The sequence below is a fragment of the Corylus avellana genome, chromosome 10 (assembly GCF_965113065.1).
Source record: "Corylus avellana chromosome 10, dhCorAvel1.hap1.2, whole genome shotgun sequence".
Taxonomy (NCBI): Eukaryota; Viridiplantae; Streptophyta; class Magnoliopsida; order Fagales; family Betulaceae; genus Corylus; species Corylus avellana.
In genome coordinates, this window is record NC_142499.1 from 13,440,849 (window position 1) to 13,468,621 (window position 27,773).

Below are 27,773 nucleotides of genomic sequence, written 5' to 3' on the forward strand. Positions count from 1 at the left end.
ACAGTAACTAGTTACTCAGGATTAAAGTTCTTCGCTGTTATAGAGCTTAAGGGAGTTGCTTCTAGCTGGCAGTTTCTATTCTTTATGTGTCACTGAGCTGTACTAGTTGCTTTTTAGAGAACTGTGCAATACTTCCTTATGATGTAATCTTTGCTATAAATACGTGATCCGTGCTGTTTTGGTAGTGACGAATAAATTGAAAATTGAATTTTCCTTGGGATTCCAGTCCCTCCCCTTTCTCCCTCTTCCCATCCAACTTTCTTCATCTATTCTCTCTTCCCAGCAATTCTCACCTTCTCCATCGCAGAAATTCTCAGCATTCTCATCTCATTTCTCACCAAAACTGAATACCAACCAAATCAGACCTATTCCTCTACCTTACCCACTTAATTATCACCACAATCCTAGCAAGACAGCCCCTTAATCACAAGAATGCCTTGGCTGTCCTGCACAAAAAATGTTGGATTAAACAACCAAACTCAACCAACGATAGTAGAGTTTAGCGTTACAATAGAGTTATTATTAGATGTGAGCTGAACTTTAGTAAGTTATCCACATAGTTATGCCCCCACTAGCTAGGGTGTCAGCAGACATACAAAGCATTTAATTAGGTTAATGAAACAATAATAAGAAAAGAAAAAAAAAAGCAACTTAATAATATCCTGACGAAGCCTAAGAGAGTGCGGCTGCAAGCTCCTAATTACAAACAAAAGGAGAAGGAAATATGGTAAAACTATATATGATCCATTTTTTTGATCAATAAAACTATATATAGTTTGATATATAGTTTTATCAAATATAAATAAAACTATATAGATCGATTAAAAAACTAATGATGCTAATTGCTCGATCAAAGAGGAAAAGTATCAAAAGTTTCACTAGCTGTCTTTAACAATTCTTTCTAAGTGTCATCATTGAATAATTCTTAATAGAATAACTTGCGTTAGTATATTATTTCTGAAACTTGCTACATTTGAAACTGTGTAACACAGGAGTACTTGTCTTTTCATATCAATACTTTTTTTTTGATAAGTAATGTATATATCAAAAAGCGTAAGGCACCTCCAAATACATAGAAAAACCAAAGCTAGCCCACAAAAGACCCCATATCAATACTTGTGATTTACCTAGGGAGATGAGGGGTGGGAAGGGAAGAGGAACAATAATTTTTGTTGTTAGAGAATATTTTAGACTACAATGATAATTGATAGTTGAACAATCATTCTTGTCAGAGATTAATTATCACTTCACTAAATTAGGTTTGTATCTCAAATTGCCTTATTGATCAAGTAACTCGTGCATTTGTCCAGAAATAATTACAAATAGACATTATTATGCAATAAAATTGTGTCATGCATTTACATGAGTAAAAATAAATAGTTAAGTAATCAATTAACCATTTAATATCAATTTAAGTTTTTAAGACAAATGATAATTTATCATGGAATCACAACAGATGATTCTTAGTTCGAATCTTGATTCTACTCCATCTGCCATTTAATGGTTTTTTCTTTCTTTTTCTTTTTTTTAAGAAAAAATCATGTTGGACCACGCTTATTGACAGGAGTCTAGGCCCACACATTAGAAAATAAATTTTTAAGACAAGGTAATTTATCAACATCATAACCTTTCTACAACAAATATTCATAATCAATTATGGAAGGAGGTTCATAGTTCGTAACAACCTACAAAAACATAATAGTCCCTAAGAAACAACATCCATAAAACGATCAATGCAAATCTTGTATGCTTGTTTTAACACTTTATTTTTCATATTCTCTTCAAGTATTTTTTGTCATATAATTTAGACAATATATATATATATATATATATATATATATATATATATATATATATATATGGTTATTTCAACTAATTGAACTTCAGCTGGAACGTCAATACATAATTTTAGCAATGCATAACTTCTAATTCATCTGGAAAGTTTGTCCTCCATGCTAAAAGTTTGACAGGCTCAAGATCCAACAACATCTTGTTTTACTTTCCAGATATTTACAACCTAAATAATACATCTGAACTTCAACACATTTTAAGATGCACTGAAGAACTGAAACTTAGGGATCACTATCTAATTTGTCTTATGATAGTTGCTTGTTTCCAACATTTGGAGAAATCTAATGCTTGTGTCTAATCAGTAATGAATCTATTCTCTACAATATAACTATATATGATAAACTTAAAACATGTATTTTCCGATTAAAACGACATCATAACATACCAATCAGCAAAATCACCCCAAAAGAAATCATATGTTTCCCTTCCAACATCTCCAAAGAAAAATTTTTCATAACTTGATGTCACCATGTCAATAAGCAAATGAAGTTTTGAGACCTGAAAAGAAGACAAAGTAAAATGGTAACTACAGGGGGTATACTGAATTGGCATCGCAGAAAATGAGTTTTAACAATTGTCTTACCACCCAACATTCTGGTAAGGGTAGTGCAATTAGAGATTCCTCCATGTCAAACTGACACCAAAAAAAAAAAAAGATCTTTTTAATTCACAAAATATGTATTGCCTACCTTCCACAAATGCTATAATTACACATCCATAACACAATAAAACAAAAATCCCAATCTAAACGAAGAAAACCTCATTCCTTCACAAGATGAACACCATTAGTAAGTGCAGATATTTATCTTCACATACTTTTTAGTTCCTTCAATCATCTATGTGGGCTGGCCATAGACTGAATTTTTATGAAGCATCTGTTCATGTAGTATAGGCCCTTATGTCATCCTTGATTCTCTGGAAACAATGTCCGCCAGGTGCAATGACCAGAGTAAAGTTTTGATTATTAGCGTTGCTGGATTGTCTTAATCCTGAACTGCATTTGGAAAAGCTAGTTGAGGATTTGGGGTCAAGAGTGGGCTGATCTTTGCAACCTAGTGCCTTGGCCACTTTATACATTTCCAAATCAGTAGAAAATTCATGATCAGGAAGAACTACCTAACCAAAGAAAAAAAAAAAAAAAAAAAAGGCTTTCAATGGATGGAAATATGTACATAGCTTGCCTCCTTCCTATCACTTTTTTTTAGCAGCCATAAAGCCACAGCTAATTCTTTCATGCAGAAACAATTAACTTCGTGGGATGTTGGGTACATTTGTAATTTTTTATGTAGAAATTTAACATGTCGCGGTAAGGATCAAAGAGAGATAATGATGCAGCAACCGAATAAGGTCAAGTTGTTTTCTTTAAGAGTAATTCTTGTAGCAACTGAGATTTTCATTCTGGGGCACTTTTGTTACAGTATCTCATTTTGTATACGCGAATTAAAGAAGTACTAGAATACAACTAATTTGGTACAAAGAACTTCCAATAATATTTGTTAGAAGAGTTATTAGGGTTGTGGGCATTTTTGGGTAAAGTGATGGCATGGGTTGGTAGCTCTAATCCAACTCCTACACAACCACATCGCTACCCACCCTATACCATTACCATTATCGTCATGTTCTCAATACTACTACGCGAACCACCTCCATCATCATCACCATTCCCATGGATCCTACCCCCATTGTCCTCCATACCACCACTATTGTTGTCACCACCATCACCACTATCATCATGATTGTTGCTTTTACAATGCCACCCTCATTCCTAGGCATTGCTGCTATTGTGCTACCACCTTCATAACCACCATCTCTATTGTTCCCACTTCACCATCAAAGTTGCCATTGATACCATTGCATCATTGTCAACTCCAACACCACTATTAACACATGGCATCTCACCACCACCATCACAACTAATTTGGTAAAGTCATTAACACAACAATTATTATTGCAAATGCTCTAATTTCTTAGTTCTCATCAAAATAGTGAAAGTTTAAATTAGTAGAAATTTAATCTAATCAACTTAAATTCCTTCATTGAAATCTAAAAAGTTTTCTAAGTTCTTTACCCAAACAAAACATTAGGGTTACATGAAGAGAGGGAAATTAAAAATTTAGGGTTTTGAGTAAAGAACAGATTGGGCAAAGCGCGACAAAGGATTGGGTAGATATATTGCAAGAAATACTCTTGGTCTTATCTTAGGATGCTATAAAAAAAAAACTTGCAAAAAGCACGTTTGAACAATGATAACAAACCAACAATCAAATTTCTTACATGCTCATTGTTAGTCTTGTATATAAGAAACAACATAAGACCTTCTAACATATGGTGCTGATGGCTAGAGATAAAGAGAGAAATAAGAGTATGTAATGTGAGAGAACAATCCAACATTGTTTGGTTTGTGTAAATTATTTCACTTTCTTCTTAGATGATAAACTTTTCTTTACGGGTTGTCTCAAAATATGTCAAACTTTCCAGAAGTAAAGTTCATACTTTACAAAAAGCAAAAAAGATATTAGAAATCATATAATCTATGTTGAGATGGATGAAGTAATAAACACAGATTTCAGAAGCTGGTCGGTGGAATCCAAAGATTTTCAGATGACGGTGATGGATGGTGATACTAGTTTGATATTCAAGGAGAGAAGCAGGGGTCTAGTGAGGTCCATAAGATTGGGAAGTAGTGAAGCAGTATGGCTTTTGCACATTTTTGAGGAGTTGATTTCAGTGAAGGATTCAAGGGTGTTTAGAGATCAATCTAAACCAGGGTACCCACGAGTGCTAGCCCATAAATGTTCTAATAGGTGTGGCAGATTTTTGGTGATTGAAGAATGTGAGGGGAGGGAGAAGCGTAAGGCAGTCAGGGTGCCGGAAGGAAAAAACCAGATAGGGTGGAGTAAACTTGAGTCTGAACTGCAAATAGCCATAAGATTTTTTCAACCACATTTGGCCCAAAGGAACGATGCAGGGAAGAAGAAGAGAAGTTTTACTGAGGTGCTGAAATCCACACTGCGTCCGAATGAGGAACTATTTGGGCCATCGTCTAAACCTATCGCTAGGGTGCCCAAATGGCTGTCGGAGGGAAACGTAGATCCAGGCGAGTCACAGATGAAGAAGTGTAGTCATATCTCTGTTCCAGCTAGTTCAGGTCCAGTGACAATCCTCAAGTCTCCGGTGGGGTGTCCGGCGACATCAAAGGGCAAGGAAAAGGATAAGGGAACTTTGGTGGAAGATGAAGAGTGGCAGAGGTACACCAATGAATTTCCGGCAATCCTGTCACCGGCTGTTTTGTTGGGTAGCAATGCTTTGTCTCATGCGATGGCAGTTACGAAGGGTTGTACTGGGACCTAATAGGAAGGAATGTTCTGATAGTGGGTACGTGGTATTTGCAGATATCAAATATGCCAACCTAAAAAATTCGTTGGAGAAATTATAGCAGGAAATTGGGTGTTGCTTGGAGCGGCTGGCAGTGGGCAAACGGGCTTCATGCGTTAATGGGCTTTCGGAGCTTGGGCCTGCGCAAACCAATCTTGAAGTTTTGGAAGGAGATGGCGTTCAGCCCAACTAGAAGATGGGCGTGACTCATGCGGTAGATTCTGGGCCCAAAAGGTTTGGTAAGAAATATAAGAGACTAAGGCCGAGAAGAGTGAAACAATTCCGAAGGACTAGGATGACGACCATGTTAGGAGACCCAGGTGCTTCCTCGACTGTCGCCGGGCATCGCTTTACGCTCAGTCAATCTCAGGTGGGTTCATCGGCAATATCTGAGTTGGGTATATTGGGAAAAGCGCCGATCAGTGTGGGTATGGGGCTAACCGGCATGATGAATGGTGTTTTACCTAGGTCGAAGACAGAGGATGCCGATGAAGCATTTGGAGGAAGCGCTAGAGGTGGGGGGTGGCGATAGGGGCTTAAATCCCCTAGGAACACTGCTGGTAGGCGCTCCGACAGTCTCTGAGCATGGGTTGTGCCGACAGGGGCTGTTCCTAGGGATGATTCCGGCAGCGAGGCGGATAGTCCTGGGGGTGTTGAGATATCTAGACCAGAGAATGCCGCTAGCCCATCACCGTTGAAAGTTTGTGAGATAGAAACTAGGATTGTGAATTTTTGTCCTACTGAGGCAGAGGTGGAAGATGGGTTGACCAAAGGGATGGAAGATACGATGGCAGATTGTCTGGATGTCTCTTTCGAAAACAGGAAGGACACAGACAGTGGATCCTCTAAAGCCAGCATGGAGGTGTCTATTGTTCCTCATTTGATGGAGAATTCTATTCTTCTCAAGGAGTCCACGTTGGCAGGTCTAGAATTGGAAGTATATGAGGCGGAAGAGCACAGTCTGCTGGCGTGCTATCCAGCTAAGGGGTTTTCGGGGAAGAAGGAGTCTAATTTTGATGATAGATTTCTGAAGCTTGTGGAGGAGTTTAGTCACTATGTGGGGATCTCGTGTGATGGGTATGAAAGGAAGCTTTCAGAGCTGTTTGCAACTATTATCGCAAGCAATGAAGGAAATGGAACGGGCGTGGCCTCAAATATGGGGAAGAAAGGTATGAGAGAACTCAATCACCTTGCATGCTCCATTAATTGTGACGGTAATGCTATTAGGGGGAGGGCTAAGGGAAGAACTCATAGAGATCTGTCATGAAGCCTAGGATTGTTTCTTGGAACGTGAGGGGTTTGAATGAGGGTAATAAGTGCTTGAGGGTGAGGAATATGCTTAGACAATGGAAGGTGGACATTGTGTGCTTTCAGGAGACGAAGATGGAATCAATTTCCAGCAGTTTTGTGAATAATTTGTGGGGTTGTGCTTACGTCGATTGGTGCTTTGTTGCTTTTGATGGAGCTTCTAGTGGCATTTTGTTGATGTGGGATAGAAGGGTGGTCACAAAGATCGAGGTCTATGTGGGAGAGTTTGTTGCAGCCTGTTTATTCAGGAATGTGGAGGATGATTTTATTTGGGCTTTTGCGGGGGTTTATGGCCCAAATGTTGACTACTTTAGACGTTTTCTTTGGAAGAGTTGGCTGCCCTTTCTAGTTGGTGGGAGGTGCCATGGGTTATTGGTGGTGATTTTAATGTCACCCACTTCCCTAGTGAAAGGTCAGGGGGAGCGCGGTTCACTACCGCAATGTCAGAGTTCTTGGACTTCATCTCTAAACAGGGGCTTATGGCCCTTCCACCTGCAGGAGGGACATTCACTTGGTCCAATTCTTATTCTCGGTCTAGGATTGATCGTTTTTTAATTTCTCTAGAATGGGAAGCCAAATATCCTAGCCTGCTTCAGAAGAGGTTGCTTAGATTGTGCTCGGATCATTTTCCCATCTTGGTTGATTGTGACGGTATGATTGGGGGTAAGAGGCCTTTCAAATTTGAGAATATGTGGTTGAAAACTGATAGTTTTGTTGATAAGGTGCGAACTTGGTGGTCTTCTTACAATTTCTTTGGCACTCCGAGCTTCATTTTGGCATGGAAGCTTAAGACCTTAAAAATGGATATCATAAGATGGAACGAGAATGAATTTGGAAATGTGAATGTTATTTGCAAAGAGAAAGTGGAAGAATTGAAGGCTATGGATAGACTGGAGGAAGAGAGAGAATTGGGAGAAGAAGAGAAGAACAGAAAAAGGGTGATTGTTAGGGAGTTGGAGATTGCTCTTTTACAAGAAGAAATTAGTTGGAGACAAAAATCTAGGATCCGTTGGCTCAAGGAGGGTGATAAGTGCACTAAGTTCTTTCATCGGATTGCCAATTCTAATAGAAGATGCAGCTCTATTGAGTCCCTGTTCATCAATGGTGTTCTTTCTTCTAATCAAGACATCATTAGGGATCATGCGGTGCACTTCTATAAGTCTTTATTCTCTGACAATGCAATTGGAGGGCTAGGTTGGACAACCTTGCCATTGATTGTTTGGGAGCGGGAGAGGCTTATCGGCTAAAATGTCCTTTTAAGGAAAGGGAAGTTTTGGAGGTGGTGAAAGGTATGGATAGAGACAAGGCACCGTGGCCGGACGGTTTCTCAATGGCTTTCTTCCAAGATTGTTGGGAAGTGATCAAGGAAGACATTATAGCAGTTTTTTCCCATTTTCATGCTCGTGGTAAGTTTGAAAAAAGCCTTAATGCTACTTTTATTTCTCTTATTCCAAAGGTTCTTGGAGCGTCCAAGCTTAAGGAGTGATACCGGACAGAAAAAAGGATGGAAAACAAGTACACAGATTCACACTCAAATGATAGATAGAAGTTCACCACCCAAAAGATAACACCAAGGGATATAGAATATCACCACCCAAAGGCTTATAATAAGGGATACAGAACTAGAAAACTCACCACTCTAAGGCTCACACCAAAGAGATACAGAGATACAAGGAGAACTCTCCTCTCAAAAGCCAAAGGCTGGTTTTTAAATTAACACAATAGTCTGATTCCTACACTTGCACAGATAAGTATTATATAAGCTTAGAACAGCCCTCTAAGCATAGGATAAGTCTCTAAAGAAATAAAACAAGTAATAAAGGCATAGAACAATCTTTAATTCGTGGGCAGCAGACAAGGGGACAAAACAGCCTACTTAATGCGTATTCCCGAGAAGGCTGACCACACCACTTGAAACAGTCATAACTTTTGGCTCCCAACTCCAAATGATCTGAAACGTTTTTAGTTGGAAAGATAAGATTCTGAACTTGAAGTTAGACCTAGGCATGCGTTCGAAATGATGAAGTACTGGACGGCTATGATGTTTTTGAACTCACTAGAACCCTCTAGACTGCATCAGGATTTCTTCAATTTGGGCCTTGACATTCTGTTGGGCTTGTGGACTTATTTGGGCTGAAGTTTGGGAGATTGTTAATGGACTCTTGCTGGACACACCCGTGTCAAGGAGTTTCGTCCTATTAGTCTTATTAGTGGGATTTATAAGATTATTGCTAAAGTTCTTGCTAATAGAATGAGGAGGGTGTTCAATAGGGTGAATTCAAAGCCTTGAAACGCGTTCATAAAAGGAAGACAAATCACGGATTCGGTTCTTATAGCAAATGAATGCCTGGATAGTCGTATCAGTTTTGGGGAACCGGGATTGCTTTGCAAATTGGATGTAGAGAAGGCTTATGATCACATTGATTGGAAGTTTTTCTTGTATTTATTGAGGAGAGGTGGATTCGGTGAGAAGTGGTGCTCTTGGATAGAGCAATGTATTTCGATCACTTGTTCCGTATTGATCAATGGCACTCCTGCTGGCTTCTTTAGTAGCTCCCGAGGGGTGAGGCAGGGAGATCCATTGTCTCCATTTCTATTTGTCATTGTTATGGAGGCGTTTAGTAGGATGATTGCTGCTGCAGCCAAGAGTGGCTTCATTTCAGGCTTCTCAGTGGCAAACAATTTATCTGAGAGGATTAACATTTCCCATCTCTTGTTTGCATATGACACGTTGGTATTTTGTGGGGCAAATCTTGATCAAATTCGTTCTCTTCAAGCCTTACGTGTTTGTTTCGAAGCTGCTTCGGGTCTAAAGGTGAATATGGCTACATCAGCTTTGGTCCCGGTAGGTGATGTGGATAATATGGAAGAATTGGCTGGTGTTTTGGGTTGTGAGACGGATTCTTTGCCTTTGAAATACCTGAGGCTCCCCTTGGGTGCTCGCATTAAGGCCAAATCTATCTGGGATGACATTTTGGAAAAGATTGATCGGAGGTTGGTGAGATGGAAAAGAATGTATCTTTCTAAGGGAGGCAGGGTTACTCTTATAAAGAGCACCCTCTCTAACCTTCCTACTTATTTCCTGTCCCTTTTTCCTGTTCCTGTTTAGGTGGCTAAGCGCATAGAGAAGCTCCAACGTGATTTTCTATGGGGAAGTTTAAATGATGAATTCAAATACCATTTGGTTAATTGGGATAAGATTTGCTCTCCTATTTCCAAAGAAGGTTTACGGATCAGGAAATTGAGACTGTTCAACCAAGCTTTGTTAGGGAAGTGGCTATGGCATTATGCGCACGAGAGAAAGGCTTGGTGGCGATAGGTCGTGGATGCTAAATATGGTTCTGAATGGGGCGGTTGGCATTCTATCAACATCTCTGGGTCTCATGGGGTGGGTCTTTGGAGGTGTATGAGTAGGGGGTGGAGGATGTTGTCTAGCCATACAAGATTTGATCCAGGAGATGGTTCCAAAATCAGATTTTGGGATGATGTTTGGTATGGAGAAGCGTGTCTTAAGGATGTTTTTCTAGGCCTTTACACCATAGCTAATGCAAAAGACGCGTCTATTGCTAACAATTTGGATCTCACGGGGGGAGCTCTTCAATGGAATGTTAGCTTTTCTCAATTGATTCATAATTGGGAGTTGGAAGTGCTAGCCTCGTTCTATCCTTTGTTGTACTCTCATAAAATGAATAGGGAAGTAGAGGATAAAATGTGGTGGATTCTATCAAGGGAAATTCGATGTTCAATCTTACTATAATGTTTTGGCTAGTACTGAGGCTAGTCATTTCCCTTGGAAGAGTATTTGGCGCACCAAGGCACCCACGAGAGTGGCCTTCTTTACTTGGACGGCGGTGTTAGGGAAGATCCTCACAATAGATAATCTTAGGAAAAGGAATCTCATTGTGATCAAGAGATGTTGCTTGTGCAAATCGGATGGGGACACGATCGATCATCTTCTTCTCCATTGTGAGATAGCTCGCTCTCTATAGGATGCTATCTTTAGCCGGTTTGGATTGTCATGGGTCATGCCTCAAAAGGTGGTGGACTTGTTCGCTTGTTGGTGGTCGGGAGGGCGTTCTCAAGAGATGTTGCTTGTGCAAATCAAATGGGGAGACAATCGATCATCTTCTTCTCCATTGTGAGACCTCTCGCTCTCTATGGGATGCTATCTTTAGCCGGTTTGGATTGTCATGGGTCATGCCTCAAAAGGTGGTGGATTTGTTTGCTTCTTGGTGGTCGGGAGGGTGTTCTCAAAGTGCCGTTGTGTGGAAAATGGTTCCCTTTTGCCTAGTGTGGTGTTTATGGTTAGAAAGGAATGCGAGATGCTTTAAGGATTCTGAGAGATCTTTGGAGGACCTCAAGGCGCTCTTCTTCTACACGCTCTTCACTTGGACAGCAGCTTGGCTTGCCCATTTAGTGATTAGCTATCTTGATTTTCTTGTTCTTTTTTCTTCTTCTAATTAGGCGTTTTCTCTTGTATACTTCCTGTGTACTTGGGTTGCGCCCCTATGCGCTTTTGATATATAAACTTTGCTTATCAAAAAAAGTAATAAACAAAGAGAAGTATAAGACCACCATGCGTGTAATAATCTCCGGTTCTCATAATATCTCCTCCATTTGTAAAATGAAAAACTACAAACTTTCTTGGGGAAGCGATAGCCACTAAATCCTAATAGAACATCTTAGATTTCTCGTAGCCCAATAAATACTCAAAGTAAAGATCAAAAAATATTTTCCTACCATAAACCTAAAAATTTACATAACTATTTAAGGATAAAATTTTCAAATACCAAAATTATTACTAGAGGCAATCCACTCTTGAGTGCACGCACTATGGACCCAAGTAAAGCCTATGTCCAAACTTAATATTTATTTGTTGGATTGCAGAAGGAAATCCTTAGTTGGAACAAACCATAATGCCCCTATCTAATCAAATGTCCCAGTATGATCACTCTCAAATCGTTCAAAATAGACTTTAGTTCCAGTGTCTTGGCCAATGCACCTTTATCAAAATACTTGATTTAAGAGGACTTTCCCCTTTCCTGCCTTATGTCTTAAATAATTAGCATTTAACGATGTTTTAAGCTCACAAATTTAATTTGATGATTCATACTAAATTTTCCTTGTCAAATAGAATCAAAATACATGATATATCCCAAAAAACCAAACATATCTAGATAAATTTTCATGCAAAAGAATTGGAATTTAGAACGCTATTCTCAATAGGGCATGCAGTTTCTTTTTTCCATTTCCAATCATTTGAAATTCTTCTAATGCATTTGGGTTGCCTCCTCGAATCCCTAGTATTTAATAGTGAAATATAAACTAGGAAAGGAGAAAAAAAAAATTCACCTCCACCACTTGGTTTCTATAAGAATCCACATTAAAGCTGAGTGATAAACTTAATTCTGAGGCAGTTGATTAGAAGCTTACATCCTTTACAGCCCTATGGAGAACACACTCCACAATTTTTAGCAAATGCAAGAAACGAGAAATGTTAAGGTAATCTGGGGTAATTTATGGAGAATGCACCCTTTTCCCCGATGGAGAGAATGCAGTATTTGCCCCTAGCTTATTCCAAAGTTTAACGTCCTGAGATTTGAGGTAATTTCATCTCCGCATTTTTATAGAACGATAGGGGTTCTGTTAATCTTATGCTTTGTGCAAAATATTTTCCTTTCAATTACTTGAATATAAATACATCTTTCTTCTCTGGTTAAACAAAAGAAAGTTCAATGAAATATGAGTTGTTTTATCAATTTTTAACTCTAGCATCATAACATCATTTCACTGACCACATCAAAACAAAATGATGAACATGACAAACCTTATAAGCAAGTATACTTTCCCAAGTAGCATCATTCCGATCAGGCAAATTCTGCAACACAAACTTGCCAGCATTCCACAATTTGTTAGTGAAGGCCTTGTTCGAGGCCAATCTCTCCGTGGATAAATTAAGGTCCTGAAACAAAAAAATGTAAATCAGTTGGTAAGGTAACATATATAAGCAAGTATACTATGTTGACTGGTTGAACCAATGCAGCGATTTGAAAGAATTCTGACGAAACCTGGCCAGCAGTTCCCAAGGCAATTGAGAAACGTAAAGCATCAGTGCCAAATTCCTTGATAGTATCAATTGGATCTATTACATTACCCAGTGTTTTTGACATTTTACGCCCCTGAAAGAAAATAATTAGTAGTAACATCAATATATTGGATAAGGTAATATATATATATATATATATAAGGTTAAACTACAAAGACATACTAGAAAAATTCTCTAAACAGCTAACGAGAGAACACACAAAATCTCAATAAACGAGAGAATTGCTCATCCATTCTTATAATAAATTTTGCTCCCGAACTGCAGTTCATGGGATGTATATTGCAGCAGAAAAATTGCTTCTTTTTTCTTCTGTTGCGCAGTGGGGGAGATAAGTCAAGAATAGAATACCGAAAGAAGGAAGTTAAAAAGGGTTGCAATCGTGGTACATGGAAAGCATACAAAAGATGCAACCAGAAAGACATATTAGAGCTTAAAAGTAGAGAATCTAAAAGTTTAAAAAAGATGTGGGCAAAGAGCAGATAATTCCATGAGCCAAGTGACTCCTAAAAAGTCCAGAATTTTAGCAAAAAAGTCCGATTTTTGTGCTTTCCTTGCCAATGACAACTAATATGCCATCTGAGGCTCGTATCAGCTTCACCCATTTGTCTTCCTGTCATCTGAATGCATATCAAATTGTGTTCCTTATCCTCCTTTACCCAATAACTACGTCTACAACCTGTTACTAAACAAAATCAAATCCTTCCCCCTTCCTCTTTAATACCTTCCAAGCTAGAGAGACCCTTTGAACAACATTTTTTTTCTGAAATTATAATTTATTGTACTTTTGGAAACTAGGAAAAAAGGGGAAAACCATATTCTAATTTGGTTCCCAAAATATAGGTTGTTTTGACTTTGCTTCCTTGATTTTAAAAAGTTTCAATTTGATATTTGAAAATTTTAACTTTAATTATTGTTCACCTGTCATCCATTGGACTAAAAATTGGCATCACAGAAATTGATGAAGTGGTTGTCTTAACTTCTGCCACATCACCAAATCCTGACAGTGTGGTCATTAAGTTAGAGAGATGGATTTCACTGTACAAAATTAGAATTTCCCGAGCTGAAATTTCAACTTTTTAAAATCAAGAGACCAAATTGGAACCTTCTTTATATTTCACAAAGTAAAAGTGTAGCTACCAAAAAAAAATAAAGCGTATAACAACAGAATGCATAACTTTGAATGAAAGGTATAGAAAGATAATGTATTAAGGGTTGCAACTTCGTAAAAACAACATCAAAGTCAAAGATGAAAATTTACTCATGCACTACACTCACTTGTGAGTCTCGGATGAGTCCATGTAGATAAACATATGAAAAAGGAATAGTCCCTGTGAACTCAATTCCCATCATGACCATCCTTGCCACCCAGAAAAACAATATGTCATGCCTGTCCAAACATGAAAGTAGCATCACCGCAAACATTCTCACATAAGAAAGTAGACATTAAAAAAATTAATATTTCATGGATGAAAGCAACAAAAGAAGTTAGCAGCGCCTTCATCTACTATATCCATCTGCAAAAAATTCAAGTTGCAGGTCATTAGCAGCATATGCCCTCCCTCCTAACACAGGACAAGCTCATAGCAGTCAAAATAAGTTGTCACTAAATATACCTCATATAGAAGCTCCAGGTTACATATCTGGGAGTTCTGCATCAGATAATTTAGTTGCATACACACACTCACACACACACATATATATGTGTGATGTGTGTATGCGCGTGTGAGAGGGAGAGAGAGAGATCATAGGGGATGGCAGAAGATTGCTAGGGAGACACATTACCCAGTTTCAAGCATTGTTGTTGGATAAAACCGTTTAAAATCCTCTGCAGACACATCTGGCCATCCAAGAGTACTAAAAGGCCATAGCGCACTGAACAAGGAGTAAGCAGATATGCTTGGTCAAAAAAAAAAAAATATATATATATATATATATATATATATATATATATATATCATTTAACAAATAAAAAGAACTAAAATGTGAACTGCCAGAGAGTAAGTGTTCATGTGTAAAACTAAAAAAAGCGCTGAAATTTAATAAAACCTTTTTTTTTTAACAAGTAATCAGCAAATATCAAGTAAGATGAGACCAGTAAAAGTGACACTTCATTTTCAAGAGTTCCAATTCATGAGGTAAGAAATCAAGTTATTGCATTCAAATATCTATAAATTTAAGCAGCTACTGGATTTGGTTTAATGCTGCAAACAAGAATTATACAATCATGAGAATTCAAACAAAAACACAACTTGAATGGCCTCAGATTAAGAATATAAGTGCTAACCTTTATTGCAACATCCTGTTAACCCATTGAATCAAACTTCTAATTTCATCAAAGAAACATGGATTTTCAACCATATCATACTCTAATAAAGAGATATATTAAACATAATCTATTAAGACAAACATCAAAATTTAATTTTCATCACTTTTTTCTCCTTTTTTCACACCCTTTATCAAACAAAATGTATCAAAATTTAATTTTCATCAATTTGTTTCATCTAAATGTCGGCGAATGATGAAATCAGCATTCCGAGGCAATAACAATTTAAAAAAATAAAAAATAAAAAAACCAACTCATTGTTTTCTTTAACATTTTATAATCTAAGAAAATTGGCCAAGATTTAATTTCTCTCTTTTAACAAAAAACTTTTAATACATTTAACATGGTTTTCGTCTTAACATTTAGAGTTCTTCAAAGAAGATGGATTATCATACAATCTTCCTTGCAGTAGACTGAGTTTGTATACACCAGTGTCAATATAAGTTCAAGACAAATGGTTAAGGCTTCTATAAACATGTATTACATAAATGGAATAGATTGGTTTTAACTGCACCATAATTGCGACTTTATTTGTTCAATAATCACCATGTTCCCTCCGGCCAGATTATCAAAAAAGAAGAATGTATGCTCAAATATCTAATTCATACACTTAAAGGGAGAATAGCTCAAATTAGAAAATTTGTTCTGCTGCTGCAGAACAGTTTGATTGACAACTGGTTCCAAATCAGAAGCCATTAGTGAAGTATGATAAAGTAATGCAAAATAAATAAATGAGAAATTTAGATTATCTAGTTAAGTGGTATCTCTTGTACTTCATAGTATACAATGTATGCACAAGAAAAAGATGTGAATTCGTAGCAGTCTTTGAGAAATAGACCTTGAGAACCAAGTGTCAAGAACATCTGGATCTTGATATATTTCTACATCTTTTCCAAACTTTGCACGAGCTTTCTCAAGTGCTTCATCAGAACTCCGAGCAACTATGTATTCTTCTTCACAGTCTTTCCCCACGATGTACCAAACCGGAATGCGGTGCCCCCACCATAGTTGTCTACTTATACACCAGTCCTTAATATTTGATAGCCAGTGATTGTAAATCTGTAATACACATTAAATAAGGTTAAGGATAACCAATGGTATTAAAGTACCAAGGTTAAATTAATAATATATATTCATATTTATATGACAAGATGAAAATCCATCATGTGCACCAAGAATGACTTAGGCCATACTGAAATGGTAAAGCATTGGTGAGCAAGGCAGAAGCTCTATGGATTGGAAATTACAGTAAAGTAAAAGCTAAAAAGCGCCAAGAAATAATACTAGAAAGGAAAAAGTTTCCGATTGCAATTGAAATAAGTTCATATGAAGCCAAATATACACAATATATAACCATATACCTTCTCAAATCTTTCAGGAATAATGGTTAATTCTCCTTTTTCAATTACACGAAGTGCTTTCTCAGCCAGGGTCTCCATACTAACAAACCACTGCTTGCTTATAAGTGGCTCTATTATCTGGTTGAGGAAGAGGGAAAGAGGAGGGGAAGGGTGCAGGGGGGAAATACAACATGAGAACACATTGTCAACAGAATAGGTCTCCATTACCTAATGGAATTTTCAAATAAGTACATTATTGTCTTACTTCTCCACCACGTTGGGATCTGGGAACTCGTAGAGTGTGTGGTTCTTTTTTTACAGCTAAGCCTGTCTCCTCCAGATCTGCCCAAAGTTTCTTCCGAGCCTCAAACCGATCAAGGCCACTATTATTATAGGTGTCATTGCCACATATTAGGCACGTCATAGAAAGCTTACTCCATTATGATAAACCTTCAACAATCAAATAAAACTGTTTCAAAAGTTTACCAGAACAATCCAGCAACTTCATTAAGTGTCCCATCCTTGTTCATTATATTAAGTATTGGGAGACCAAGCTTTCTGGCAAGAAGATAATCATTATGATCATGCCCAGGGCTTATCTTCAGCACACCAGTTCCAAAATCTTTATCCACTTGCTGTCAGATATAGCAGTAAAAAATAACCAGAAGAAATTACTAACCATGAATTATATGAAATAAGTTTAACGAGTAACAATTTAGAAAATTAAGGAAATAAATTATTTAGTAAGTGTGAGAAACTTACTACAACATACTTATTTTCCAGGAACAATTTTATCTACATTTTATTTTCATGGAACCAAAAAGAGCCCAGAAAAGGCAATTGTGACAAATGTAAACAGGTAGGCATCAACAGTAAAGGTTTTCTGCTATTTTATGCATTATAAATGTAATAAAAAGTATTTTCACAGACATGTTTGAAATTCAGTTTAATGATGACATAGCATTTTCCTTAGCACAGGGCACTGGGGCCCACTTGCTATGAAAAACGCTAAATGAAAACATTCAATCTTCAGTTCGTGGGTCTACTCAGGTAAGAGACAAGCCAAAATGCTTAGCAAAGCAAGGATGTATGAAGACCGTATTGCACCAAAAAAAAAACTAGGCACACCTCACAGGGGCGAAAAGCCCCTCCAAGCCTCAAAAGTGTTCCCCAAATTTGTTTTTAAAATACCTCTAATAACCCTTTTAAAATCAAATTTTTAGCCCCCACCCTCCAAAATTGTTTTTGTTTTAGTCTTGCGCCCCTGCCTCATTCAAGCCAAAAACTGAAATTGGTAAAAAAATTTCAATTTGGAAACTACATTTACCCCCTCTAGCTACTACCCTTTTTGCAATGTCCCATTTACACCTCAAAATAAAAATAAAAAATAAAAAGCAAAATATTCAGAACTTTATGCCTTCTTTTTGTTTTCGTTTTTGTGAAATTTTTTTTTTTTTCGGCATTTTTTGTCTTATGTAATTTTGGATAGCGGAAGAGCAAGCTTTTTTATATATTAAGAAGGATGAGCATGATGCTTACATCTCCATCAATTAAAGAAAATAAAAGTTGAAGGACTCCTAAAATTATGTTCTTAACTTCAGGGTTTGTCAAAAGGTCAGAACTCTGCAGTGAAATAACCAAAGCACTAAGAAAGTATTTTGGACAACTGAATTAGGAAACAAAAAGAAGGTGAAGAAAGACTCGAGCTCAAAGGAGATGAAACATAGGTCAGGGACTGGTAGAAACTCCCACAAGAACTGATTTATTTTTAAAATGCAAACAGACATGTGAAATGCCGCATGCCTTGAGGCTTCTAATATTTATCCGTTCCTGTTCTACTGCATCAAACAATGCCCTAGAACTATAATTGCAGCACAGTGCATTCACCAATTGAAATTCTAAGCTCCAGGAATAATTAGCATCACACCAACAATAAACAACAACCTAAAGTGAAATGATCTTTAAACAAAATATTATATGGATGCTTTTACCCTGTCAGAGATGATAGGGACGTGACGGCCATATGTCATAGGCACAATTGCCATCATACCTATATACTTAGAATACCGATCATCCTGCAAAAGTAAACAAATACAGAAAGCTCATAAAACTACTATAAATAGGAAAAGTACTAAAAAAAGGGCAAATACAAGGAGCATATGATTTTCAAGCCAATGTCAAATTTCCAAGCATAGCTGCTGACTTTGTCTGCAGACATTTAGTTTTCCCACTTGAATGGGAGATACTGCTAACAAATTGATCCATCATTTTATTTCAGATTTATATTCCTATGATGTCATTGTTAATTAGAGTTCAGAGTACCTATTCACATATAATTTTTTGTTGATATAGATTGAAGTAAACATGAAAAAACTATTTTCACAGGTGCCAAATCTCAACAAAAGTACAATACTCCAAAAAAATTCAGAGGGACCAACTTTGGCCAAAATGATTTGAAAGAACCCAGAATGACAAAGCAGGCCTATAGTTGGCTGAGGAAAAAGGAGAAAGGTTCTCTATTCAAGTGCCAAACCAGAACTGAAAAAATTACTTTGTAATCTAACAAAAGAGAACAGATAAACAAATACAGATTTTGTCACAGAAAATGTAAAGTGCGTGGATCAGTGCACAATTTTCATATTTACTGTGCTTGACGAGGAAAACAAGCCTGCCTCAAAACCATGGTATATTCCACTGTCATTCTTAAGATTATATTTGCAAAATTGCACTAAAATAAGATTCATAAGTCATTTCAGTGCTTCTTCCAAATATTTCTTTGTCACTAATGCACTTCATATATTTTTCCATCTCTGTTCAATCAGAATTCAACATACGTAACAATTGCGTAAATCTTTTATTGTAATTAACAACAAACTAAGAATACATAATAAAGATAACTAATGTTCAGAAAACTCCCACTAAGGGACAGGAAAGGAAGGTTGAACCAAGATTTAAGATCATATTCATGAATAAAAAGTCAACTAATCCTTCACCCTATGTACAGAAAGAGACATAAAATGCCTTACCTTCTTCTACAGTTTAGATAGCTTAAAACCATGATAACAATAATATGCACAATGCATAAGTTCCAAGCACCAGGCCCATCCATCTCATAAGCCAATGTGCAAGCCTACAAGCAAAGTTACCATACCTTTGGATGCACTGCAATCGCTACGTCACCAAATAAAGTTTCTGGACGTGTTGTCGCTATTGTCAAATAGTCACTACTACACGACAAAGAAAAACAGAAAATAAATACAACTAGTGCAGTAACTATTGAAGAGGCCGTGCAAAAAAAAAAAAAAACAGCTTCTTTTAGTAAACAACTATACCATATGTAAATATAAGAGTTATAGAGAGAGAACAATAGTCTATACAAGGTTAGTTTCATCTAAGCATATCGAAAAAATGTTCAGAGGATTCGAGTGCTAAGTATGTGATGCAGCGTGACTTAGTGGGCTGTAGTGAAGAACATCAATATGCAGCGGATATATATTTCTAGATCTTGAGACTATCAAGTAATCAAAGAAATCTTCTTAAAACAATAGATGCGATCTAAGGTTTAAGGAAAAAACACAAAAGAAACTCAACTCTGAGTATTCTTATTCAACAAACTCAATAATAATCCAAATCTGCGTTTCTGGAGGCTATAAGCATGTATTTATAGCCCCTAAAACCCTAAACATAATAAAATACGAAATAAAGACTCCAAAAACCCTAAACCTAATAAAACATGAAATAAATGTGGTTTAAATAAAATAAAGCTACGGCGGCCCGTCCGGACGAGACTTATGGCCGTCCGGACAGCCACGACACTTAAACGTAAAAAACATGAAATAACATTTGGCCGTTCAAACGGGCTTCGAACGAAGCCTTCTTCCAGCTTCATCCGATCTGCATCAGTATGTCTGAGATACTAGGCCTTCTAACAATGATCTTCTTATAGATTGATTGAATTATCAAAAAACAAAGGGGAAAAAATACTTTAACCCCCTAAACTACCACCACTTTTGCCTATGCCACCAAACTTTAAAAGTGACATTTGAGCAAGCTAGTGAACGCTACTATTCATGCTTAAAGGGATTTTTTTTTTTTTGATAAGTAATAATGATATATATCAAAAGCGCAGAGGGGCGCAACCCACATATACGGAAAGTATAAAAGAGAGCGCCTAAGAGGGAGAGAAATGAAATAGGAAGTCAGATAAACTAATCACTAAAGGAGCTAGCCAAGCGGCCGTCCAAGAGTAAAGAGTAAAGAAGAAAAGATGAGTCAGTTCCTCTATAGTCCTAATGGAGTTCTCAAAACATCTAGCATTTCTTTCAATCTATATACACCACATAAGACACAGAGGGATCATCTTCCACACTACCGTGCTTCGAGCACGTCCTCCCGACCACCAGCAATCGAACAAGTCCCTCACCCTGCAAGGCATGACCCAATGCAACCCAAACCGACTAAAAATAGTATGCCAATGAGTACTTGTGCTCTCACAGTGGAGAAGAAGATGATCTACTGACTCTCCGGTCTTCTTGCACATACAACACCTCCACTACCACAAGGTTTCTCTTACGCAGATTATCATGAGTCAAAATTTTCCCTAGGGCCGCGGCCCACCCCAAAAAAGCCACTCGCAAAGGCACCTTTGTACGCCAAATACTATTCCAAGGAAACACCTCATGGTCAAATTTGGACAAGGCCTTGAAGAGCAACTTAACCTCGAACTTGCCTTTCTTAGACGAGGACCAGCGAATACGATCCACAGTACCTATGGAGATCTTGCAAGAGTACAACCGATCAAAGAAAGGAGAAACCAAATCCATCTCCCAATCCTGGACGGGCCGCACAAAAATGACATTCCACTCAACAACCCCATTTCTCCAAGTAAAGTTATCCTTCACTCAAGCTTCTTTGTGTCTAGCAATACTGAACAAGGACGGGAAGGCATGCTTCAAAGAATTTTCCCCACACCAAATATCATGCCAAAAACGAACTTTCGAACCCACTCCCACCTCAAACCGAATCCCTTTGGCAAAGAAGTTCCAACCTTGTCGAATATGCTTCCATAAGCCCATACCATGAGAACCCGAAACCTCCTTCGTGCACCACCCACCTTCCTGGTCTTCATACTTAGCTTTGATAACCTTGCACCAAAGAGCCTCACTCTCATTCGCATATCTCCAAAGCCATTTCTCCAAGAGCATGATTAAACTGATGCAACTTTCGAATGACAAGACCACCGTAGTGCAGGAGACGACAGACTTGGTTCCAATTGACAAGATGCAACTTAGGCTCATCTCCCATCCCTCCCCACAAGAAGTCTCTTTGGACTTTCTCAAGCCTTTTAGCTACACTCATAGGAATCGGAAACAGAGACAAAAAGTAAGTCGGGAGATTAATCAACATGCTCTTAATAAGAGTTAAACGGCCTCCTTTAGAGAGGTACATTCTCTTCCAACCTGCCATCTGTCGCTCCATCTTTTCAATCACATCATTCCACATAACCATATCCTTATACGGCACCCCAAGAGGGAGACCCAAATACTTCATAGGCAAATCGGCAACACTACACCCAAGGATATTAGCTAAAACCCCAATGTTCTCCACCTCTACAATAGCCACAATTTTTGACTTTCAAAGATTAACTCTCAAACCCGAAACAGTTTCAAAACATAAGAGAATAAGACGTACATACCAGATTTGCTCGAAAGAAGCTTCACAAAAAATCAGAGTATCATTAGCAAATAAAGAGTGAGAAACCACCAACTCCGAGAAGACCCTATCTCCCTCCGAGAAACCAGTCAAAAGGCCTTGGTCAACCGTCACATTCACCATCTTACTCAAGGCCTCAATGACAAGCACAAAAAGTAACAGAAAGAGAGGATCCTCTTGCCGAATTCCCCTCGAACTGTTAAAGAAGCCTTCCGGGGAACCATTCACAAGAATGAAAAATCTTACTGACGTAATACACCACTCCATCTAAGCCCTCCACCTCTCACCAAATCCGCACCTATGCAGCAAATACAAAACAAAGTCCCAATTTACATGATCATAAGCATTTTCCAGGTCCAATTTACAAAGAACACCTGGCACTCCTGATTTCATGAGACTATCCACACATTCGATTGCAATGAGAACCGAATCTAGGATTTGACGACCCCCGATGAAAGCATTTTAAGAGTAGGATATGACCTTACCCAAAACAGCTCTCATCCTATGGGCAACAACCTTAGAAACAATTTTGTACACCCCTCCCACCAAGCTAATGGGCCGAAAGTCCATCTCCACCGCATCCACCTTTTTCGGTATCAAGGAAATAAAAGTTGCATTCCAGCTCTTCACCAATTGACCTCTACGATGGAACTCATCAAGAACCGCCATAACATCATGTTTAACTACACCCCAACAAGCTTGAAAAAAAGCCATGGATAAGCCATCTAGACCCGGTGCCTTATCACCATCCATGCCTTTCACCACCTCCCATACCTCCTTTTCCTCAAAATCTCTTTCTAACCACCTATTATCCTCCTCATCTGGTTATCCATTCTAGGCCGCCATGAGCTTTGTTCCAAGTATAAGCTTTAATAATACTGCACAATGTGATCTTTTACCTCAACTGGATCATCGGATAAGACGCCATTAATACGAAGCACTTCCACACGATTGTACTTACGATGAGAATTAGCCATCTTGTGAAAGAAACGAGTATTTCGGTCCCCCTCCTTGAGCCACAAAGCTCTCAATTTCTAGCGCCAATGAATTTCTTCACACAACAAAGTATTCTCCAAAACTTTCAACATATCCGCCTTTCGAATCTTTTCCTCCTGATCTAAGCCTCTCGACTCTGCCAACTCATCCAGCTCCTGAATACCTCCCATCAACTCCTTCTTTTTCCTCCCAATATCACCAAACACCTCCTCATTCCACTTTTTCAAATCCAATTTGAGGGATTTCAATTTATTAGCTAACACAAAACTAGGTAAACCCTCAAATGAATAAGACCCCCACCAAGAACTAACCTTGTCAACAAAACCTTCGGCTTTAAGCTACATGTTTTCAAATTTAAAATACTTATTACCTCCACAAAGAGCCCCACAGTCCAATAATATAGGGAAATGATCGGAGAACAGGCATTGAAGTCTTCTTTGTGACACTACTAGGTAGTGATCTTCCCAATCCGAGGATAGTAAGAACCGGTCAATTCTAGACCAAATCTCATTTTCTTGATTATTAGACCAAGTAAATTGACCCCCCATCATCGGAATGTCCGCCAAATTGTTCTCTGAAATGAAGTCCAAGAAATCCATCATGCCAGAAGAGTAATAAGAAACACTAGAGCGCTCACTAGGGAACCAGACAATATTAAAATCCCCGCCAAAACACCAAAGGACCTCCCACACATTCATCAAACCAGCCAGCTCTTCCCAAAGGGCCCTCCTCTCCACATCCTCATTCAGACCATACACCCCCCCAAACGCCCAAACCCAGTTGTCCTCCACATTTCGAAAAGAGCACGTCAGGGTGAAATGCCCCACACACTCCTCCTTACACTCCACCACCCTCCTATCCCACATCAGTAACATCCCCCCCGACAAACCATTAGACCCTTTATACTTCCACCCCACATGTTGACCACCCCAAAGACTATGGACCACCTTACGGGAATAGCCTCCATCTTAGTCTCAATCAAACACACTATATCTACTTTCCACTCTTTCAAGAGACCCCTAATACACAACCTTTTTTTGAGGGCATTCAACCCTCTTATATTCCATGCTACAATGTTAAGCTTCATGATCCACCAATTCGACCCCTACCTTGCACATATAACGTCTGGCCCCTGTCAAAAAAACGAGCACAATCTGACTCCTTAACCTCCTTAAATCCTTTGTGAGCAGGAACATAGGCATAAAGGCCTCCCAAATCATAATCAAACTGCATCCTATAAGCTTCAATAGAATTGAACAAAACCGCCAACTCCTCCTTTTTCCCCTAATCAGATACACCAATTTTAGGACAAAAATTGAGGCAACTTTCAACTATCTAGCTAGAAGAAATCTTCTCTGGCCCTAAATCCTCCAACCCAATTGTTGTTGAGATACTGTCCTCGTCCATACCTGACCCAGGCCCAATGAGCTCCATCGCCAGCACACTGACCTTCTGTTAACAACCCAGACTCGTTGCCTCCCCTCGACAGACCTTCTGCGAACAACCCCCTACAGCCTTCCCAGTGTTCCGACAAGAGGAAATCTCTGACAGAACCTGATCTGTGGCGGAGCCCGTGTCCTCACCAGCATCGCTGGTCTCCACATGGCACTCCGGCGAACCCTCACCAGCATCGCCCGTCTCCATTCGGCACTCCGGCGAACTCTGAGGATTCTCCTGCAAAGATTGCGTCTCCAGCACCCTCTGAGTAGATTCTGGCTTCGACCCGAGGATCCCTTTCACCTGCCCACAAGCCAAAGAAGAAACTTCTAACGAACCCACCAGTGCAGCGTCCCACCTCTGCAGCGTCCCACCTCTGTGGCCCAAACTTCCTCCTCCTATAAGTCAACAAAGCTTTGCCCTTGCCGGTGGACTGTGCCTCAATCGCCGGACTTGGAGGATCCTTGTTGCTGGTCTTCTTTCCGGCCAGAGACCCGTCAAAGTCCCATGCAGGTGTGCCGATAACCACCGTGGGTGCTCCTCCTGCCGCTGACCCAGCCCCCCCTCCCACTAATAATACCCTTGCGGCTACAGACAATGGGCTTGCTGACCTAGCCATGTAAGATCGCAAGCCATTCGAAACTTCCTCAGTCTCCTCCGTCGAAACCACCTCTTCTGAATAACTAGCTCCTATTGGTCCAGCATGCCCTGGTCTATTAAAGCCCACGCCTGAGCCCAACACTCCTTTAGGCTTAAAAACCGCTCTCTTCTCTTCTTCACCTTCAGCCATCTATTGGGCTTTGTGACTTTTCCTTCCAGCCCAGATCACACTCCCATTTCAGACATCTCAACGACTCCCCGACTCTGAGGAGCTCGAGACTTACCTCAGAGTAGGTCTGCCCAACATGGTGCCCCTTCCCCTCTCGTCCCGTCATGTGTTCAGAAACTGACATCGAAGCATGCGACACCGTCGGCCTTTGGAGACTACTCGTTGGAGCTCTAAACGATACCCCCATGCGACCTCCATCCTTCAAACTAAGAATTCCATCCTCTACAAGTGCTTGGACAGACCTCGCCGGACAAAAAATCTTCATCAGAACCACCCCGGAAACCACTGTGAGTCCTCGCCGATGCATGGGTCTTCGTCAGAACCAAAGCTTTCTTGCCATACTCATGGGTTTGCTGTTCCATATAACCAGAGGCACCTTTCGGCCACCTTTGCACCCTGACAAACGGTTCTTGGCAGGAATTGCAACACTCCTCGGTTGGCTTCGATGACAGCCTCAATGTCTCAGCATAACTCCTCCGTTCCTTATCCTCCTTATCTCTCTTATCTTCCCTGACCACTCGATGCTCACTGACTACTCGATGCTCATGGAGAGAAGAGTTTGCCACTCGCATTTCCTTGATGAATCGTTCCCACCCTATCCCACAACGTCCTGGAATGATGATCGAGCCACACCTTCTTCCATCAAATTCCTCCACCATCAGAAAATATCCATGCCTATTAGTGCATTTCTGAGCGATTATTCTAGGATACCCAGCTCTGGATTGATCCCAGAAGACTTTTGAGTTATCCACTGCTACCAAATCCTCCACTATTCGCACCATCCAAGCTAGCTCATCCTTCTTCATGAAAATGGACCTATTGATCCTTTTACTCCTCTCAAAAATCCTCACCCCTGATGCCCCTACCTTAATCATCACCTCAAACTCCTTGGACTCCATCGACCACCTTCTCGAACCAGCCATGACACAACCTAAAACTAGCACCAATCAGCTCTCACGCGCCGACACACATTGGGATATCCGGATAAATGAGTAAAGGGATTGGAACAACAATTTCTTTAAATCTAACATCGTAGTCTCACAATCTTCAAAACTCCTTGTGTTTTGCTCTCTCCAAATACACCACATTAAACACAAATGAGTCAACCTCCACACTTTCAAAGCAATACGGTGTCCCAATTGTCCCCTCCAACTTTCCAACAACTATCTCACCCTTCAAAGCAAAATCCATGCACACCATTCCACCACAATAACATTCATCTTTCATAAATTATCCAAAGTCAAGATTTTCTCTAAAGCCACCATTCACACAAAGAACGCCACTCTCGAAGAAATCTTAACTTTTCAAATACTCTTCCAAGGAAAATGAGAACTTATTAGAGTAAATAACACATGATAGTAAGACTTCACTTCAAACAATTTCTTTTTAGAAAGAATCCAACAAATTTTATCCTTACTTCCTCGCCTTACTCTTTGAGAATACAAACACTCAAAAAAAGCAGAGACCACTTCCACCTCTCAAGCATACACAGCTCTTGTAAAGAAAATATTTCAAATAATATTTCCATTCTGGAACTGCATATGCCACCACCCACGCATCGTTACAACGTTCAATACTGAATAATTCCATATAGGAAAACTTCAAAGGCTGCTCCCCACACCATAAATCATGCCAAAACCACACTGTAGATCCTCTCCCACCTCATAGCTAACAAATTTAGAAAACCCTTCCCACCCCCTCACCAGCCACCCCTCAAGCTATCATATTTAGTGTCCACCACCGATCTCTACAAAGCCTCCCTCTCTGTAGCATACCACCCCAACCACTTACCCAAAAGGGCTCGGTTAAGCAAAATCAGATTTTTCACCCCTAAACCCCCTAGAGTTATCAAAGTACATATTTTTTACCACTTCATTAAATGAAACTTGAATTCATCGTCATACCCAGATTTTTCACCCCTAAACCCCTAGAGTTATCAAAGTACATATTTACGACCACTTCATTAAATGAAACTTGAATTCATCGCCATACCCTAGCCCCACCCCCCCAAAAAAAAAAAAGAAAAAAGAAAATCCCTTTGAAGTTTCTCCAATCTATTAGGCACTCCTACTGGAATAGGGAAAATAGACAAATAATATGCCGGTAAATTAGAAAGAGTGATTTTTATCAATATCAACCTACCTCCGTTAGATAAAGCCTCTTCCAACCTGCCAACCAATGTTCCATCTTCTCAATGATGTCATTCCAAATTACAGAAGCCTTGTAAGAAGCTCCAAAAGGAAAACCAAATACTTCATCAACAACGAAGCCACTCTGCACCCAAGAATGCTAACTTGTAACACCCCGGTCCCATATTGAGAAGATGAGAAGTAGCTTACATAGAGTGGATGGTTTATAAAGATAGGCAAAGTCTCACATTGCCTAATTACTAGGTGAAACTGGGCTTTATAATAAATTCTAGGGAAGCTCCAAATTGACTAGTCATTTTGGGATAATAACGCAAATATGGCTAGTGCTTTTCCCTGAGTTGTTACA

The 27,773-nt window shown here is 39.2% G+C and overlaps 1 protein-coding gene across 7 annotated transcripts in view; it reads right to left on the reverse strand.

The window, feature by feature from the left end:
* The window catches only part of EMB2247 (protein EMBRYO DEFECTIVE 2247), a 63,921-nt gene that overhangs the window by 12,135 nt on the left and 24,013 nt on the right, over nt 1-27,773 (reverse strand). For 6 of the 7 annotated variants that reach the window (XM_059606420.2, XM_059606424.2, XM_088510977.1 and 3 more), the window contains 12 exons: nt 19,455-19,530; nt 18,295-18,378; nt 16,790-16,938; nt 16,569-16,686; nt 16,325-16,441; nt 15,802-16,022; nt 14,423-14,512; nt 13,916-14,027; nt 12,603-12,713; nt 12,362-12,496; nt 2,435-2,485; nt 2,237-2,349 (listed from right to left, as the gene is read on the reverse strand). In XM_059606420.2, the coding sequence (XP_059462403.2) occupies nt 2,237-2,349; nt 2,435-2,485; nt 12,362-12,496; nt 12,603-12,713; nt 13,916-14,027; nt 14,423-14,512; nt 15,802-16,022; nt 16,325-16,441; nt 16,569-16,686; nt 16,790-16,938; nt 18,295-18,378; nt 19,455-19,530 (1,377 nt within the window). The remainder of the gene's footprint in view (nt 1-2,236; nt 2,350-2,434; nt 2,486-12,361; nt 12,497-12,602; nt 12,714-13,915; nt 14,028-14,422; nt 14,513-15,801; nt 16,023-16,324; nt 16,442-16,568; nt 16,687-16,789; nt 16,939-18,294; nt 18,379-19,454; nt 19,531-27,773) is intronic. The other variant, XM_059606421.2, reaches the window with a different exon arrangement.